Source organism: Anomalospiza imberbis, chromosome 2 (genome assembly GCF_031753505.1).
Source record: "Anomalospiza imberbis isolate Cuckoo-Finch-1a 21T00152 chromosome 2, ASM3175350v1, whole genome shotgun sequence".
Taxonomy (NCBI): domain Eukaryota; kingdom Metazoa; phylum Chordata; class Aves; order Passeriformes; family Viduidae; genus Anomalospiza; species Anomalospiza imberbis.
In genome coordinates this window covers 66,684,105-66,704,456 of record NC_089682.1, presented here as the reverse complement: position 1 = coordinate 66,704,456, position 20,352 = coordinate 66,684,105, and the positions used below count along the sequence as shown (strand labels likewise).

Sequence of the window (20,352 nt, the reverse complement as noted above, 5' to 3'; positions counted from 1 at the left end):
CCAAATGTGATGCTATCCTGTGCTGCCATGCTCTGTATGGCATTACAGCTTCTTTCATGCACATCTCAGGGAGGACTTCCAGGACTTAATTCAGACCTTGACAAGACACAGTGCAATCTTCATGGACTTCAGGGCCCAGATTTTGTTCAGGTGCAAAAAAAAAATCTCCAGCTTCACCAACTTCTGGTGCATCTCCTGAAGCTTTAGCGATGATACCCAGATGAAGGGGCAGGGAAAAGAGAGGTCAGTGAGGATGTACTGCCCAAGTGTTTGATCTCACATATGTTTTGCAGCCTGCCGTGGTGCTGGGGTTGCCTGCAAGTGTGTTTGCAGAGGCAGGCCATGGAGTGCTTCCCTTCCGCCTCATCTGTCTGAGCTGCTCCTGTGCTTTGCCAAATCCCCTCTGCTGCGTCAGGCCAACATTGTGCCTGGGCGTCCCTGCTGAAAATGTAATCGCATGAAAAAGTGTGTAGTGCTTCCCCTGGGAGAGATTCGGTCAGACAAAGTTCCTTCCTGATCCCATCACTTTATGGCTGTTTTATTCTTCAGAGCATTAAAAAGGTCTCATGGTGATGTGACTTTTCCTTGTGTGTAATTTTCCTTTTTTATTTCTTTCAGCCTTTATTTAAATTATTTTTGAGCTTGTGGCCCAGTGAACTATTTTGGCAACACAACTTATGAGCTATATTCTCATATAAAATTAATTGAACCCTGCATATTTTAAATGTGTCAAACTGGTTGCATTGAATAAATGCACTCTGTTGGAAAGACAGATGATAGTAACAAAATTGAAATACAGGCTTGGAGGTCCTTTCAAATTTTGTCAGTTTTGGCTACCTCAGGTCAAATGTTCAGTCGTATGATAAAAAGAAGTCCTGTGTTTGTGTTCAGCATCAATAATTAACAGCAAAGAACTTTTAAATTCCTTCTTTTTAAAGGGAAAATTATAAAATATCTAGAGGTTGGAGGTTTTTTTAGTATTAAGTGTACCTCAAGAAATACATATCACAAAGTGCTCAGCATTAAGAAAGCATTTAATCAAGCTATTATAAACCATATTTATTTGAAAGCTGGCTAGTTGCTCTCTCCCTGAGAGTCCCTTGGAAACAATGCTTCCTCCATCTGTGTGGCAAACATCCCCCCTGCAAGGGAGGAGGTTTCTCTGAAGGAGAAATGCATTGGAGTGTGAAATGGCAGTGCTGGGTGACAGCTGTGCAGGGTGGGGGCCCACTGGCAAGGCAAGGGAGCAGCAGGGGCAGGGGAAATTTTTAGGGCAGTCTTCTTGCCTGCAGCCTGTGGAGAAGTGTGGCCATATCAGCTGCACTGTGGCAGCTGGTGCTGGAGGCCATGGGGTGCAGCCCCATCAGCAAGTGACTATGGAGAGAATCACTTGGCTTCAAGGAATCATAGAATCAGTTTGGCTGGAAGAGGTCATCAAGCCAACAATTAACCCAGCACTGCCAAATCCACCACTAAACCTTGCCCATAAGAACCACATGTACATGTCTTTTAAATACCTCCAGGATGGTGGCTCCACCACTTCCCTGGGCAGCCTGTTCAAGTGGTTGACAACCCTTCCAGAGAAGCAATTTTTATTAATGTCTTCTGGCATAATCTGAAGTAATTTCCTCTTGCACTGGTGATGGCTGGATTATTGATTAGCAACTAATCTTACTGAATTTAACCTTGATACTTGACCCATCTGAGTCCCCCCAGCACCCGCCTGCCACTCATCAACCCAAAGGCAATGGGGGATGAACTTCAGCAGATATCTGCAGATAACAGCCCTGCTGTTGGGCTGAAGTTTGAAGAGGATGCTGTGGACATCCTGGGCTTTGGTGCTTGGGCATTGGTGCAAGGCTTCAGCGGAGGAACTGTTTCTGCCAGGTGTAAGTGAAGGGATGCACTCTGCCTGGTTCTGCTGCAGGATTTGGTAGTTAACTCAGAGTAACTTTACAGAAAAGCCAGATTGGAGTGTTATTCTTAATTTTACTCACCTTGGCATATTCATGATGTATTTTCCTAACAAAGCTTTTTATTAAAATCCTGTTCAACCACATTCAGATGAGGCTAATGATATGCCACTCCAAGTTGTAGGTTTTTCATCCATTAGTGCTGCTCTTCTGGTTTTATTTTTCTCTGCTTGTCAATCAGCAGTTCTAGGAAACATAAATGTATCAAGCAATATAATACACACTGTAAAAAATTAGGTTGTCTTTGTTTAATTACAAAATGGCCTTAAACTACCAGGCTCTGGGAATGGCTTACAAGGTCTGTAAAATATTTAGTTTGCCATTCCTACCCTGCTGTAGGCATCTGCAGATTTTACTGCTACATGCTCAGTGTTTTAAGTCTTCCCTTTTCTTATTTCAATTATTTTAAGTGCTTTTTTCCTTTCTTCTCATTGCCAGATGTGAAACAACAGTCTCTCAAGTTTGTCTGGAGGGCCTGATTTCTCATTCTGGTGCCATTAGTAATGGAACAAAACCACATTAACGATTGCAACAACAGCCAGATAGGAGCCAGAAAGCTCCTTTTGCTCTCTAATATGCTGCATGGGAACATTGAAGTGCTTTATACAGAGGGTTTGCTCTTTTTTTTCTCACCCTTTTGCATTGATGTCTTTTTTTGACTTGATAAAATGCTTGACCTTGTCTTTTGCTGAAGAAAAGATAGAAACCACCAGAGTTAAATATTCTAAGAGATCATAGACCTGAGATAGCTCTTTAGAGGAAATTTCATGCTGCAAGAAACCATAGGAGAAAACAAAGAAATGTTAACAACCACTGCAGGGCATTGCATCTGCCTGGTCAGATGGGCTGCAGAGGCTGCTCACTTGTTTTTGGTTGATGATGCAGTGAGCTGGCAAACAGCTGGCAGAGAGCAGGAGAGAGCTGCAGGCTTCCAAACCAGCAAAGAAACATGCACCTGGCACAGGAGTAGTCAAAAAATAGGTAACATTCTGCTGGCCCCTCCTCTTTCATATGAGGTTAATCATCCATGCTTAGCTTATTCTAGTCTTCTGGAAGTGAGAAGAACATTTGTTGTGAGGTCTTGGTGGGTAAAAGCATTCCTTCCATTTGTATAAGATGAAAAAGGATTTTTCAGCATCTGAAGTAGGACCTGGTCAAATCAGCATTTGCATGTCACTGGTCTCTTTTTGCCTTTTATTTTTTCTGCAGAGGCACAGTACAAAAAGCCCCTTTCTTACCTCAAATCAATTAACAGCTGTAAGAGAAAGACAGTGCGCAGTTCTGGTCTGTCAGCACTCATCCACTTTTTAGGCTATCTAGACTGCCTAAATTTTCTTGTGGGTTTGGCCCGTGGGTTTGCAGGTTAGGAAATAGAGGAAAAAAATGAAGTGATGATGCAGAAATGTTTATCTGAGAATGCACAGATGCTTAGTAGAAGGGAGACATTTAGAAACAGCTTTGCTCAAATGGGAAGTTCTCAAAGCACACCTTTGAGGAGGGGTGGCTGACATTTGCCCATGGGGTGCTGTTGTGGCAGTAAATATCTTCTGGGACAATACATCCTCACTTTATATTCACAGAGAGTGGAATATCCCAATCTTCTTTTATTGGGAAACCAAAGCACAGAGTTGCTTTTTTTCCTAGGAAGTTTATATCAAAACAGAGAAAATAAGTCCTTACTATCTTGAGTCTCTGAGGTGGTCTTTATCCTGCCTCTCTGAGCAACCTGTTCTAGTATTTCACCATCCTCACTGTAAAATTTATCTTCCTTATATCTAATCCAAATTGAATCTCCTCCAATTTAAAGCCAATACCCCTTTTCCTTTCACTAAGCTGCTCCTTGGCCTTCCTCACCATATCTTTACACACCTGAGCAGTGTCCCTGTACTCTTCCCAAGATACCTGCTCCTGCTCCACTGCCTGTGCACTTCCTTCTTGCCCTTTAGTTTCTCTAGCAGGTCTCAACTCAGCCATGGTGGTCTCTTGCCTTCCTTCCCTGATTTCTTATACCTGGGGATTGAGAACTTTTATGCTCTATGAAAAATGCCCTTTAAGATCTCTCAACTCTCTTCTGCTCCCTTGCCCCTGCACAAATGTCCTATTGACTAACTCTTCAAAGGATTGGAAGTTTTTTTTCTAAAGTTCAGGGTCCTGATTTTATTCTTTGCCTGACCTTTATCCCTCGGGATGTGAACTCCACTAATGCATTATCACTGCAGCCCAGGCTGCCTCCAGTCTTGATGTCACTGATTAACTCAACTTGTGTTGTGGTGGTAAAAATAAAGTAAAATATTAATGCAATTCAAATTAAATAAGATACTTATGTTCCACTTTGGACACAGAAGGTCAGTCATTCCTACAACCCTTTACCTCACATCAATGTCCCAAGTTACTGTCTGTTGGTTAGTGTTATACCATACAAAGAATATACAAGAGGAGTCTTTATCACAAGGAAGATTCATCTGACCATTTTCCAAGTTTCTAGTTCAACTTTGCAGACCCATGGTATTTTCACTGTTTCTCATTAGAAATATAAATATTTTCAATTGCAGAATTCAGCAAAGTGAATGGCACGTCTATCCACTGTGTGCAGAATGAAAACAGTCTCAAAAAGGGATGGAACAAGTGCAAAAGGGTCTCTTCTGTCTTCCCTTTTTCCCCCTCTTTTTTTCCCTTTTTTTGTCTGCATTGCTGCCCATTACCATAATAGCACAAAGCTTTTTTCATCTCAAATCTTGGGATGCTCCAGGTGCTCAAGCCTGTGTCTCATCTCTGATTTGATCACTGTCCTAGGGTGCAGGATATGTACATTATATCTTAATCTGATATGTACAGGTTGGGCGACAAGCAAAATTAAACATGAGTAATAATTACAAAAAGCAATAATTAAGCATTATTAAGTTAGTCTAGTTGAAATGGATTGTTTAAATACTCACACTTCTGTCTTAACCGCACTTTTTATGTGGATCACCTAAACAGCTCTCCAATTCATTTGGCCTAAATTTGGTGCAAAGTATTTACTTTGACCTGCCCTGTCAACACAGCTGTGTCCTCATGGTGTCTGAGCTGCCAAGACCAGAACTCTTTTTTGTACCACTGATTAGGCTTACTATGGGCTTGCTGAAGCACCGAGCAGGGGCTGCCATATCGTCTCTCTAGAGAGCCAGACTTGATGATCCTTGCTGCAGGCAACCTCCTTATCTCGTGCTGGTTCCAGTGCCTGGACACAGCACCTGCAAGGCAGCTGGGAATACCAAGCATTGAAGTAAATTGAATCGAGCTGGTCTGGCCTTGCATAACAGCTGCTCAAGCGTGTCAGGTATGTGGTCTTTCAGATAATGACTGTGATTGAGCAATGGTGGTGTAATTATGGTGTCTCCCGTGGAAACAAGTGTGGGTAACTCAGGCACAGTGGGTGGTTTCCCCCTGGAGCACCACACAGGGACGTCACAACACCACTTGTAGCCTTAGCCTTATGCCCCACCTCAGCCTATGTGTGTGGAGGACTTAGGAACTGCTCCCAACACAGTAGAGATGGAAACTTGATTTTTCTGTGCAGGAAGGGTAGGTGGCTGCTGGAGGAGTCATGCAGCACTGTCACCGAGAGAAGGATTCTTTCTTCCCTCATCTTTGAACAGACCCCTTGGGGTCCACGATACAGAGAGTCTGCTGATGGAGGACCCAGTTTAGATATAGAAATCCAAATCACACTGTATTCTTGACTTCTTATTGTTGGAGTTCAAGGGTGGCAAGCAGGGCTCTGAGCAATGTCAGCATTAAGATAGAAGTGGCAGTGGTTACCTCAGTGGTACCTGATTGCTCATCTCCAGCAGGGCTGGGAGAAGTAAGGAACAAACAATGTTACTGGGATTTGTCAGTCTGAACTGTGGGCTGGACATGGACATCAGATACCCTAGGGCTACACTGAATGGATTCCTTTTAAAACAGAGGGATAACTGAGAAAAGCTTCCACTTTCACTGTAGCCTTTTCAGTGATGGCAAATCCACCTCAGCCCTTGCCAACTTGCTCTACTGAATGGACTTTACATTTAAAATGCTGAGCTTCATTTTAATCTTAATTTGTCTAGTTTTAACTTCCAGACACTGGATGTTGTCATAAACCCTGCCTGTGAAGAAAAAAAAAAAAAGAGACAAAGTAGCAGGAGCATGCTCTGGGTAAGACTGATCTCACCTAAATCTTAACATTGCAGTGCATAGCATCACTCAGATCTTTCTTTGAGGACAACACAGCCAACAGTTGGTTTTAGGCTGTGATACACTTGATCTGTCTATAGACACCTGCATTAGATTGTCTGTGAGCCCACACTGACCTGCAGCTCGTTTGACCAGCTGAGCACACAATGTGGACTGCTCCTCATTGCCCACCCAGTCACTGGTAAGTGCAGTTCCATGGCAGATGCCAAGAATCACCCTCACTAGACGTTCTGATACTGGATGGTAATTTCCTACTAGTAACTGCATTTCAAACCTGACAGTTGTTAATCTACCTAATGCACATGACATTGATTTTATATGGTTCTTCTTTCTTAATCAAATTTCAGTCTGATACCATCTCAGATGCTCTGAAGATGAACTGTAAAAATGTCAAAGAAAGGCAAGACAATGGAAGCCTCAGGGTATCAGTGGATCCTGCCAGCCCAGGCAACAATAGAGTACTGCTGGATGCCAGTGTTTGCTGCTTTATGTAGCAGCTGTCTAGGCTGAGAAAAGTTAATCAAAACTGGAACTGCATAGAGTCACTGTCATGGACACTTCTACGGGTCAAGGGAGGTAAATCCACATGTGGGGAGGTAAATCCACATGTGGAGAGGTAAACTGGAAGAAAAATAAAGGAATATGAACTGGAGGCTGTATCCCATGAACAGAGTGGCTTCACAGGAGTTGGGTCATTATCCCCCATGCTGGTAACACCTCAAGGACCTTGAGTCTGCTGGACTGGAACAACTAGGCATTTGGGCATTAAGTATAGGACAGAAGTACTTTTGTATTTATTTTACTTGCAACTAATTGCTTCCAAAACTTTGTCCAGCTTTGATGAATGTTTTCTTTTTAAGCTTGCTGGGGGGTGTTCGGAGGAGAGAGTCATATAAGGATGAAAATGGTAAGCATTCACGAGAGTTACAGTAATTGTGTTTTTGCCATTTTCCTCTCTTCACACAAAGCAGAGCGCTATTTAGTGGTATGAAATTTAGGGAAGCTTTGCAAGGGCCAAGTATGGCTGAGTATGCCAGATACCCCTGACAGCAAAGACTCTCATGTTTGAAGTCTCTGTGAGTTTCTGTGGTGACACTGGGTGGTAACATGGTGGTGGTGATGGCACTCTTCAGCAGTGTCCTTCACTGTTCTCTCAGGAAGCTGTGGATCTATTGCCTGCCATGCCAAACCTGTTAGCACAAAAAGGCTTCAATGTCAAACTTTGGGTCTCTGCAGGGTAAAAGCAGGGGAAGTTGAGCACAGCAGTGGAGAGGTATCTCCAGATGTAGGCATTTGCCTGTCAGAGCTGCTGTGTGGAATGGATCATGGGCTGCATCAAAAGCAAGGTGGCCTGCAAGGCGAAGGAGTGCATTCTGCCCCTCTGCTCTGCTCTGGTGAGACCCTACCTGCAGTGCTGCATCCATCTCCAGGGTCCCAGCACAGGAAAGATATGCTGACTGGGTCCAGAGGAAGCCACAAAGATGATCAGAGGGAAGGAGCACCTCTCCTATGGAGACAGTCTGAGAGATTAGGGGTTGCTCAGCCTGCAGAAGAGAAAGCTTCATGGAGTCCTCATTGCAGCCTTCAAATATCTTCAGGGGGCTTATAAAAAGGAGGGAAGGGGACTTTTTGTATAAACAGATAGTGACAGGACAAGGGGCAGTATTTTTAAAATGAAAGAGGATATCTTGGCACGAAGACATTGGGGTTTCACTCCTGTCTGGGTTGTGCATCAGGTCTGTGCCCTGATTCAAATGCAGCATGTCAGCTTTGATCTGCCCCACAAAGGGGGATGGACAGGTCCCCAGATTAGGTCACCCCTAAATCTCTCAGGGGAGTATGTTTGAATCAGCATCCAGCAACTGTGCTTTAACGAGAGCCCTGTTCTCCTTGTGCTGGGGTAATGATAGCTTTGGTAAGCACAACATCACACACTCCCACTCAAATCACTGCTGTGTGAAAGACTCCTGTGGGTGACAGCCTAGGGCCACAGTCAATGGCAAAGATTTTGAATTTTAAACCTTTTTTTTTCCCCCTTTTCTAAACAGGTTATAATTAATATTTCATGGCAGTCTCTAGAGACACAGGAGAGAATTTCTGGCCTTGGTTTAACAAAGTATATCAACAGGACAGCTGTGCATTGGAAGGTTAGTGTGCCCAGGTGTTCACTAACACTAGCACAAAACATAAGGTTATGTGATATTTTTCTGATGAGGAGCAGAATCTCCACCTTGCTGAGGATGGATATTTTAAAAGAGATGAATGATCTCCCACAGGGAGCAGAATATCAAAGCCATATTTAGAGTGCAGGGCTGGCAGTCTTCCTCCCAAGCCAAGGCAGTTGCCTTAGTACAATTCAGAGTCTTGTGGCTTCTTGCTGAGCTTGCTGCAGTAATGCACAGTGGCATCAGTGGAGCTTCTCACCTTGTACATGCACATGCTGGAAGTAAATCACAGAGCAGCACCTTGTTTTCACCTCAGCAGCTCACTTGGCTTTGAGGGTTACTCTGCTGCAGGATATTTTGGTTATGCCAGTAAATATCTTCCTTTCAGTAATGCCAGGTGTTTCCACTCACAGCAGCTCCCACAACCACTTTGGAAAGGTACTGTGATTGTGGTTCCTGCTGGCTCTTGTGACTGGATTGCAACTGACCCTGGTAAGATGCTGCACAGCTGCTGAGGGAAGTATAAAATGACAGCCATCTGTGAGCCATTACTATGGAATTCTCCTGAATCTTTAATTCAGCTCACATCCCAATGATCCGTCTCACTGGGATGTGTTCTCAGTCCATCAGACTTCAGGCTAGAGTCCAAACTCACTATTTATCTGGGTTTCTTGTCTTCTAAGCCATTAAGAATTTATGCAAACAAGGTACTGGGGGCTTTTCTGTACTTATCTGTGGCTTGAATCGTTTGGGATCTTGCCTTCAGCATTTTAGGATTTTATGTCCCTGCAGGAAAGTTTAGGATCAGTTTCCAGCACGTTTCTGTTATCACAGTCCTCTGACTTCTCACACACCAGTTTGTGTATGTCACACGCCATCCTGTCACTGAGCTAGGGTAAAACCTTGACATAAGTGATTTAACAGGTTTTAGACAAAATTCCAATAGTCTGTCTGGCACCTCTATTTTCCTATCTGTTTTTTGTTTGTTTTTTTTTTTCTTTTATATAGTGGCTATGTAAATCTTTCTTAGTGAATAGTTAAGGACTGTTGCTTTACCTTGCTTACCTGTTACTGCCCTACCAGGTTTTATAGAGGGGATGTCTCACACATTCCCAGGCTGAGGGATCCACTGACAGATACTGCAGTGGGGAGAGACATGCAAAAACTTTTGCAGCATGAAGGAAAGCTTTGTAAAGCATACAAGGAATGGTGCGGAACTGATATTACTGCTGCACTGCTGTGGCAGTTGCACTGCTTTCAGTAATTTGTGTTTTAGGGGTTGGATGCGCTCCCCAGGGATGATTATGCTAAACTCCTTGCTATGTAATGGAAACAGGTCTGCTCACCTTTTTTTTTTAATCAGGAATACCCAGTCTATCAGACATTAATTTGTCTTCCTTGTGGTCAGAAAAGTAGGTGACTTGGGAACACCCTAAGTGTTGGAGTAGGATTATAGCTTTGCTTTCAGGTGAAATAACAGGGGAACCTGAAAGCAACCACTGCTGGGGCCCAAGGTGTCACCTGGTCACCACCACAAGATTGTACTCCATCACCATGTGACTTTAATCACTGCTGACTTCAAACTCACATATTCTCCTTGGATGAACAGAATGCCTCTTTATTTCTTTGTGAGGAATTTAAATAAATCGTTAGTGGAGAAAGCAAAGAGCGATGCTGTCTGTGCCATGCTCTAACTGCTGAACACACTGTGGCTTTTCAAATGAAACCCCACATTTAATCATGGTTCTCTTCTAGTGCAGTGGTTGGAAAATGCTCCTGTTTCTCCACCTGCTGCAAGGGGATAAGGATGGCTGTTCCCTCTGTGATATTGCAAACATCCCAGCTTCGAGGGAGGAGGTTGTTCTGAAACAAAGCCTTGGCCAGGTGTGAAACAGCAAGGATTGTGCCCAAGGTAAGAAGCACAGTGAAGGTTTTAAAGGGGAAGAGCTGGCTGTAAGTCCCATTCACCAGGGAGCAGGCTGGGTAGCGGATGACAGGGGGGATGCTCAGGGCAGGCTCCCCTGCCAGTAGCCTCAACAGGAGCCCAACCAAGAAGCCAGCAGCTGATCCGTAGGTGTTCGTGCTGGGTGCAAAAAGGGCACAGCAGAGTTGGGGGAAGAGGATGGCGTACACCAGCTCCCCACTGAGGAACCAGAGGTTGTAGACAGAGCTGGAATAAAAAGCCAGAACAGCAGCCCCGGCCCCAAACACTAACATGGAGGTCCTCATGGCCCACAGCACCTCTGTCTCTGAAGCCTGTAAAGCAGAGATTGCAGCATTAGAGACACTGTGTTTTCTGGAGGGATGGCCAGCACTGCTCTGGCCTGGGCTGGTTCTCCCCAGGCCCTTGATGCTTTCAGGCACCACTTGCCACTAGCAGCCAGGCAGGGCAGGTAACCCTGGAGGGGCCCTCTGATTTTAAGGGTCATGGTTTTATGCTGTTTCCATTAATACCTTAGTCCAAATTTTATACTAGTCTTGTTAGAATGAGCAAAGGTCACCGGTATGGGTATTGGTACCCCTACCAAGGATATGAACACCCCTGGCTTATGTCTGGAGCTCTATCTCCAGAAACCAGTTCAGCAGCTGAAGGACAGAGACCTCCAGTCACAAACTGATTTAGAAATAACCTTGAAACAAGACTGTCTTTAATGACACCGAAACTACTGAATGCTGCAACCACGTACCTTTTTCCTCAGGATTTTCCTGTAGATATTGTGAGCGAACATGGAGCCAGTGGAGAGAAGAGCTGAATCTGCAGAAGACATTGCAGCAGCAGCGATGGCTCCCAAACCAGTAATGGAGATATATGCTGGGCAGAGATGTTGTAAAACGAGTGGTAGGATCATTGGTGACTCCCCTCTCTCGAATGGACTTGGAAGACCGTAGCTTGTCTGATTCCAGTCTTTAAAACAAAACAAGGGAATGTCACAACCAATCCTTCGTGAACATTTCTGCTGGCTTTGAAATTGCCTTTTCACAGGGGCCACAGAAGGACTAAGAACTGAGATCCACTCAGTATTTTAGGACGTAGATTGATTTTTTTTGATTCTTTTGTGAACTTTAGTGATTCCCCTTAGCATGCTGCAGCTCCCACAAGATCAAAAATTTCCCTTTTCCTCAGCAGCATCTATAGAAATAGGTGTGTGATTTATGTGATTACAGAATTGGTTTAATTGAAGGTCAGCCTCTAGACACTGCTTATGAGGAGAAGGGAACTGGATGAAGTCATGACTTCAGCTGATTTGCTTAAATGTTCAGTGATCTGGCTGCCCTTTTACCCTTGCTCACAGCCAACACAGGACTGACTCCGTGCATGGAGACTGCGAGTTTACAGGACGGAGCTTCTTGATTCCTTCAAGCAAGAACCTTATTAACAATCTGTAGTAATATTGTTGTGTCTTACATGTCTAAGGCATGAACATAAGGAAGCATAAAATTGCTTCTAAAATAGGATTATACAAGGTTTTAGAGAGTCTGCCTTCATCTTTCCTCAACACAAAGTCTGGGAAAAGTTATTTTTTTATAAGGAAATAGCTTTAAACAGGTCTTGGGGCTGTTTAAATGTCTGTAAGTAGTTGTGCAATGTAGCTCAGAGGGCTTCACTTTTTCTGGACGCATTACCTATCTTGGTGTCAAGGACCATGGGATGGGGTAATTTGAAGTCTCTATCAGGACTTCATTGGATCCCGTTTTAATCACCTTTGCCCAAACCACATTGATTACTCAGAGAAAACAATTCAATTTACCTGTTGATGCTGCAACTGCCCCAATGAGCACCGAGGGGATGGCCATTGCAAAGCACCCGAGTCCTGAGAGGCAGGAGATGAGCCTTGCCTGTCCTGTCGAGGCAGCAGAGAGCACCCTTTGGAAGTAAGTCTGCCACGGGATGCTCCCAAGCACCTGAAACATTCATCGGTTACCAGTGGTACCCACCAGGCTGCTGTAGGGTGTCATCCATAATAAATTCTAATTTCAAATAATCAAATTCTCATTTCAAGTGCATAAATGTTGCCCAGCTCCAATTCTTGAGGATAATATTTCTGATAGTTGAGAATTCCCAGTTTCCTGCGTTTTCATCCATTTCACATTGGATGTGAAATTTTAATGAAAACAGGTTAATGGTTTGGCAGATGGAGAAAGCTGAAAAATGGTTGTTTGAAATTGTGAATCAGGCACAGAGGAAGTGAAAGGGAAGTTTTTCAGGAATGCAGATTTTGAAAATAAATATACACGAACTTAGCTATTCAGATTCTAAAATGAAAAATAAAACCATAATTTTCACTTTCTTAGTACAGAAAATTAATCAGATAAAATCTGAAGATTCTGTCCTCACCAAACAAACTTCTATTATGTCCCTACTATCAGTTCAGTAAGAGCAGAACAACCTTCTGGAGTCTTGGCTATACTGGTAACTCAAAAGTTGTGTTGTGCAGTGGAGCCAATCTCACTGCGCTTGCTGATGACCTGCAGTCATGTTATTTTATTTTTTTTTTTTTTTCAAATAGAGGGAATTTTACATATTTATGTTAAAAGCACACTATTGAGGCTGCAAGACCAGTGTCTCAAAAGGTAGGAAATTACTCATTTAGGTGCCAGGAGAGGAACTGGCTGCCTGGATGGTCATACTCAAGAGGTGTGTTCCTCCATGTGGGTAAAGGATGGAGTGTCCCTAGTGCTTCTTTTCATCCCACAGCTGAGCCCTGAGTCTCCCCAGTCCATTTAGGTTGCTTCAGGGGGTGCTTAGAGATAGTTTTACACCTCCAGCCTGTATCAACTGGCCATGCAATGGCTCCTGGCTGGTAGAACTCACAAGCTTTCCAGACAGAAAATCCCCACACAATTCCTCCTCCCAACCACTTGTCCAATAAATACTCCGTACCAAGTAGAAGAAGTCATCCAGCCACCTTCCAAGATACTGTTTCTCTATATTCCCAATCCAAGGGTCTTGGTAAGATTGATGGGTTGCAGTGTAATAAATACTTTCCGTCGCAGAATTCACCAGGGCAAAGGGGATACAGATCCACTAGGATAGAAATGGAAGTTGTTAAACATTTTCCCAGTGCCCTTGTTCTTGGAGAACAGATACTTAAGGTAGATGTAGAATGTTGAGTTACATAAGATTAAGCCTAGACTTAAGAGTCTTTCTTTCTCCCTCTTCCTTCCTCTAAATCTATGTGTTTCTGGTTCATGGCATCATCAAGAACATTAGTCTGTATTTCAGGTTAATTGGTACTTTCTGTAGACAGATCTCTCTCAATTCAAAATGGTTCTAGACAGGTTCTGCAAACTTCACTTTTGTGCAGACCTTTTTGTGTTCACCCAGCAAGGCCAGTGGCTTGTGTGAACACTGTCTGAAATGCATAACGTACAAAGACTTACAAAGACTGCAATATTTTTCAGGAAACATGTTTTCCTAAAGGGGAACAGCAGGTCAAGGTAGTTATTTTTCATCTGAGACATGCTGAAAAGAAGAGCAGGACTTTTCCCTTTAGTTAGAAAACTACCAAAGAAATGCATAGGACTTGCCAGGCTGAGGGTAATGAAAACCATCTGGATGACATCGGTGTAGGCAACAGAGTAGAGGCCTCCCAGCAGAGTGTAAAGTATGACAGTACAGGCCGAGATGGTGATAGCCAAAGAGCCTCCAATATCCAAGATGACCCTCATTGTTGCTCCTGCAGACAAGGACAGCAGTCAAGTATTTTAAGACAGATTTCATATGTGCAGAATACAGGATAAATGAGGATATGTTATTCCCCTGCTGCCAGTACAACATACTGTATGAAAAATGCAGTCTACAGAAAGTGTGCACCATGGGAACTTGAGAGAGCCCACGATTCCTTCCTGCTCTTACTGCTTCACCTTGCTGCAGGGCCATTGCCTTTTTACACCTGCTCTCCTACAGGCAAGAGGAAGGTACAAACTCACATTGGAAGAGTTCTCTATTATAATATAATGAATATATAGCACTATTTGTTTTAAGCCTGAAAACATATTTTCTAGAAATGAGAAATGCATGTTCCTCTCACAAAAGGAGACATGAAGCACAGCTTTCCACAATTCCCAAAGGTGTACTACACTCTGTCAGTCCATGTGACTTTTAACAAATATAACAGGAAAGCAAGTATTTACCCAGGGATGCCAGGATAGCTGCAAACCAGAACACCTCTCCTAGCAGTGGTGGAATGAAGAGTAAGGTTCCCATCACGTTCCCATAAATTTCTTGAAGGGGGTCCATCACGGTCACATAATTCTTTGATCTCATTGGATTTACAAAGAAGAAACCACCTATCAGAAAGAAATGACATTTTGGTAGAATTTTGCATGTTTTATATTCCAGGAAAAAAAGAGGTAAGAGCAATAATGGTATATGTGTATCAGACCCACGTAGTAAATTCGTACATAATGGACCCTAGAGAATGATGCAGCCAACCAGACACCAGGGTTTAAATTCACTTGCTAAATGTAGGGTTCCATCCATTTGAGAGTTCTCATCTTATAAAGGATATTGGCTTAAAGCTTATATCTATGACCATCCACTTTTGGCACATCTAGATCTTTCTGGAGTGGCTACTGGAGGCCAGGGAGTGGGGTGCCCTGTGGCAGTCCAAATGGCACAAAATACCTGTGTGACTGTAACAGGAATTTAGCTCAGAGGATACCCATATATAATCTCCTCTGCATCTTCAAAGACCTACCAATCTGAGACATAAAGTTTCCTGAAAAACATCCAATGGAAGATGTCAGTAGACAGAGCGAGTCATTGAAGACTCATATTTAGCTAAAAAGGAGGCAAAGTTTTGTCCTTGGTCATGTGATGCAACCTGTTGATATATGGTCCTTTTCTGATTACATTTTTCATTTTGGTGGCTTCATTGTCTCTTCCCAGAACTATATTGTTTTAATCTGCACATTGAGTGGAGTCGCACCCACCTTCATCTAAATACTGGACCTCAGATGTGCAGCCATCTCATTAAAACCAAAGAATACATATTGTGTCTAACCCTGAAGCCAGCAGGACTGCTTGTCTGGGCACTACTGACCTGAGCAAAGATTGCAGGATCAGACCTGCACTCCTCAGTTTCATTAGTAGGAATTACTCACATAAGCAGTCTTTGCAATATATTTCCAAGCTTGATTCATATTCACGTCAGTTGGACTCTTTTCTTTGACTTGAGAATAAAGGTTATGGTTATTTTAGAAATTCCTGTGTAAGGTCTGCACAGGTCTCCTTGCTTTCATCATCCTATGTCCCTAGGAGAGTTATAGTATAACACAATGTGGCCTGAAAGCAACTTTGGTCTTGGCAAGGGAGCTGAACCTCAGCATGAGTCCAGTAATTCTCAGAGTTAGAAATGGCAACTCAGGTGTAGAACACTACACACTTAGCTTAGTTAAAAAAAAAAAAAAAAAAAAAAGATCAGCTAGAAAGAAGCATAAGCTGGATGCATGACACATTCCTGAGATGAGACTACTCAGAAGAATGCATTTTAGTGGAAAAATCAAGATACTATTATTTCATCACTCAGAAATTCCAAGGAAAAAAATAGATACCAATACTCTCAATAGTCTGTGAATTAGAGACCATGTGAAAAAAGCAATATGCACAAAAAAGCAATAGACACATTCTTCTAAATCCTCAGATAAGATTTTTGTCCCATAAATTACTACAAGCAGGCAAAACTCTACACTAGGTCCAAGCTACCCTAACTTGTTTCAGTTGAGAGGACAGCATTATAAATGCTTATTCTCGATATATGGGAAACTGAAAAAACAAAATCACATTTAAAATGTACCCTATATTCTGTTACATATCTTAATATACTCCTATGATATATTTTTAAAGCTTGGGTGCCCTAATAATATGAATTATTTACCAATAACAAGGGACAAAGCAAATCCCACAGGTGCCTGGACCCACAGTAATCCTTTTGAAGGCAGATAGACGATTTCAGCGGTGCTGTTGATATATGCTCCTCCAACCCAGGTGGCTGTAATCATAGAAGATGAAAAGGTCAGAATTGAGAGACATAGTCTCAGCTAGCCCTGCAGAACACTCTGAGAACTTGTAAACATTTTTCTTCTACAAATATTTTATCACACCTCTATTTTCTTTGCAAAGTTTTCTGCCATACAGAAATGTGCTGACTATAGGTAATTGTATTATAATCTCACTCTAAATAATTTTCCAGCTTCAAGAATGAATATTTGTGTGCGCATGGAAAAGCTCAATGTTTAAATATACAGAGGCAATTTGAAGATAGTAAATTTTAATTACATTTTTTTCTCAGAGGAAGACTTTTGCTAGAGGAAACGGAATTGGCTTTGTAGAATTACCCTCCTTCAAGAGCATTACTTACAGGGTCTAAGAAAATTGACATTAAGGAAAACAAATGCAAACAGGCAATGCAATCAGATAACAAACCTACAACAATTATTTAAGTATCTCAGCCATGCAAAAGCCACTGGGGGATGCCTTTACAAAAAACAGGTCAGGGAAGCAAATTTCAGGTTATGCTAGGCAGCAAGGAGAGAAAAGGGAAGTTGAGGGAAACTTTCTCTTTAAGAGAGAGACCAGTGCTCACCATGACTGACAATTTATTTCACACAGAACTGGAGTTTTCTGTGAGTAAAATTCGTCTGTTATGTTGGATAACAGAAACTGTTTCACGATTAAGACCACAGTCCTCCTTAATGAAAAGTGTTGTATTCTTTTGTCACTCTAAATTAAACTCTTAACTCAACTCTTAAATGAATCTCTTTAATTTAAGAGAATATACATAAACATTAGGTTCTGCTCAGTGTGAAGAGGTTTGTAAGAATCCATCCCAAAATGATTCATGAAACCATACCCCTTTAAAGTCACACTTAGGCAAAAATCTACCCTGACATTAAAGGAGTTCACTTCCTTTGAAAGAAAAATCACTCAGATCTATGCAATACATGTGTTTTAAGAAGAATTTTTAAAGTCTTTTAAGAAAGCTTACCTGTTGCAGTAAACAATCCAATGAAAACATGTATATTCCTGCCTCCAACCATGGCCATCTCTGTTGGGTTCCTGTTCTGCTGATCCTTTCTGCTTTTCCAAGAAGCCCAAATTCCAGTAGCTAAAGTTAATGTAAGAAATACACTCAGAGATACTAAGCCTGGTATATTTAGAGCCATTTTCTGTTGCTTAATATAGGTTATAAAGAGGAATAATGGCACGATGATAATGTTCTTTGATTGAGTACACAATCAGAAAAAATCAGTGGAAATAGTGGTGCCTTGTAAAGAAACTGCTGAATGTTTGCTGGACTTTGCAGCAAAAGAAGCAGTATGAAAAGAGCGATAAACCCAAAAGTCTGGAGAACCAGATGCAGAGTCTCAGTCTTTGGAAAAACACTGGCAATTCTGCAGCCTTCCCCCTTCTCCAGTAGATATCCAATCTTATTTTTGTGAGGAGCAAAGATTAAGAGCATAGGAATTAGTGTTGATATGCTTAATGGAACACTGATGTGAGGGATATTACCAGATTGGCTTAAAGTAGGGGAGATGTTATATTTTGTCTGATATGAAATGGGATGAAGATAATCCATATTTCTCTGGGTTCTAGGCACAAGGCTAAAGCAGAAGATAGGGCTAAGAATTTGTCTGTTTAAAGCTGACTAGACTAAACTCTCAGCAATGATCAAAATAAACCTAGGGAACAGTAAAAAAAGATTTACTATTGACCAGTGAAAGGAGATACATTTTGATACTCAAAGCAATCATTGGAAAGTGGTAACAGAGCGAGGTGGTGTTGGACTCTTCAATGAAACTATAGGAATAATCCAGACTTTTAAACTTTGTGAACCTCTCTGTAAACAGAAATCATTCCGGAGAAAAACCTCATATATGCATATGGAATTAAGTTGCTTACATTTATTGTACATCTATTGTAGAGTTGCCACACCGATATCTTTTTATCTTTTTATCTCTGTCAATCTTTACCATCTCTCCATTTATGGCTCTTTATAACCATTTCTATGTAAAATCTGCCTGTTTTAGGGTACATATATGGCTTTCCTGGATACTTTTGTTCACCCCTGGAGGAGGTAGGTCATTTCCATGGTGAAATCTCAGATGTCTTCTTCTCAGATGCACTCTTGAGTAAAAGGCCAAATATTTAGGAAGATTTTCTGCAGTGTGACAGCTCTTGCAGACAGACAGGAGTGGCTATGCATGGAAGTGACAGTGGCACAGGCTAAGCATATCCTGTTGGCAGGACATGGTAGGAACACACAGGCACATAGGTGATAGCTCTGAGAAGAAAAGGGGAGAAGTGCAGGAACTCCATGTTGTCTGTGACACCTCTCTGTACAAGGGGAAATAAAGGTTTTGGTAAGATATGCAGTGATCTGGTGGGAAGACACTATAATTAGTGTTTAAAAAGAAGTGAAAATTAAAAGAGATGAAAAAGCCTGACAGCCAGATGCTTACTTAACCTACCTTAGAAATATTCCTTTATATTTATATTCAAATGCTATTTTCACTGAGTAATGGCTTTTAAATTTGACCCAATTATTTTAAAATTATTTAAAAAGGGACACTGTGCATTTTAAAGGCACATTTTTTGGGGTAGTAATTAGAAACACACCCTCCTTAAATGAACCTGCTACAAGGTCCTAGAAACTGCAGCTGCATTGCCAGTGGCAGTGGAGCCATTGGTTTCTCTGGTTTGCCTTCCTTGCTCAAAATGGGTGTTCCACAAACTTTTGAAACAGCGTACACATACTAAGGTTTTTTTTTCTATGAGCAAATGTTTTGCAGCATATCTTGTAGGCAGGAACAGGAAGAGGTTGAAGGTGCATGTGGCTGAGGGTGAATGCAGCCAGATCTCAGCCTGCTCTGTAATCAGACACTCCTGGAAGGACATACCTGACCTTGCACCCTTCATGTGATGGTCATCTGCAGAGAATGTTTGGACTGACCCTGCTTTTTTTATCTCTTGGGAAAAAACCCACAAAATTGTCAGGCATAAAATTCTCCAGAGAAACTTCATTTAAAGACCCAGAGGGGTGGAAGGCAGATGTGGTAGGACACAATGTAAGTGAAAACATGTCAGGATGGGATGAAGGCGATTTAGAGAAAGAGGATGTGTAAGGTAGTTCATCTGAATCTGGAGTGTTTTTGCTGATATACAGTGCAAGGAAGAAGGACTGTAAAAATATAAGCTCATACCAAGAAGACCAGTTCCTCACTGAATCTGTTATTGTACTCTTTTGCCATTAAATGACTCTCAGCTAATGCATCTATTTTAAGGGAGAAAAAAAAAAAAACAAAAAAAACAAAAGAAATCTCACCACTGAAGAGATTTTTGAGGTGAGTTTCACTCTCTGCTAATGATGGAGAGCTGCAGCTTTGGGTGCCAGCTGCTGTGCTGCTCACTTCAAGCTCCCAGAGTAAAACCCATAGGGACAAATCTTAGTGGGAATTGGCTGACCTGTTTCTAATCTTGTGAGGTAGGACAGAGTGAGGCCAGGTCTCAGACTGATGAACTCCGGGTTGCTTCTAAGTGCAGTGTCACTGTACCCAATAGATGTTTCAGAACTTGATTTGAATGCTCACATAGAGGTGGCTGGTGTCACCTGAGATGCTATAAAACCTCTGACATGTCCACTCAAGCCAAGCAGAGGTTACAGTCCCTGTTGGAGACACCTTGCCCTCCTGCAATAGCAGCCAAGATATTCTGGTGTATCTTCAATGGTTCTGAGCTTGGGGAATACAAGTCCTTTCCAGTAGCTGAGGGGAATACAAGAAAGCTGAGGAGTGACTTTTTACAAGAGCATGTAGTGACAGGACAAGGAGTAATGACTTTAAACTGAAAGAAGGTAGATTTAGATTAGATATCACAAAGAAGTTCTTTACTGTGAGGGTGGTGAGGCACTGGCACAGGTTGCCCAGAGGACTTGTGAGCATCCATCCCTGGAAGTGCTCAAGGCTGTGTTGGACAGGGCTCTGAGCAACCTGATCTG

At 42.3% G+C, this 20,352-nt stretch overlaps 1 protein-coding gene and 1 long non-coding RNA gene across 3 annotated transcripts; one reads left to right on the top strand and one right to left on the bottom strand.

The window, feature by feature from the left end:
• The first annotated feature begins 7,599 nt into the window (after positions 1-7,599).
• On the top strand, positions 7,600-12,334 carry LOC137469102 (uncharacterized). Of its 2 annotated transcripts, none has more exons than XR_010996342.1 (3): positions 7,600-8,335; positions 10,109-10,265; positions 11,053-12,334. It is a non-coding gene; the product is annotated as an uncharacterized lncRNA (long non-coding RNA). The 2 variants fall into 2 exon arrangements; XR_010996341.1 differs by lacking the exon at positions 7,600-8,335 and adding an exon at positions 8,514-8,845.
• On the bottom strand, positions 9,945-18,454 carry LOC137469101 (high affinity choline transporter 1-like). Its single transcript, XM_068181498.1, has 8 exons — positions 17,344-18,454; positions 16,234-16,347; positions 14,489-14,644; positions 13,883-14,031; positions 13,236-13,379; positions 12,103-12,256; positions 11,041-11,258; positions 9,945-10,609 (listed from the first exon to the last, which is right to left on the bottom strand). The coding sequence occupies exons 1-8, from the start codon at positions 17,519-17,521 to the stop codon at positions 10,088-10,090; spliced, it is 1,635 nt and encodes a 544-aa protein (XP_068037599.1). The 5' UTR covers positions 17,522-18,454; the 3' UTR covers positions 9,945-10,087.
• Positions 18,455-20,352: the final 1,898 nt, after the last annotated feature.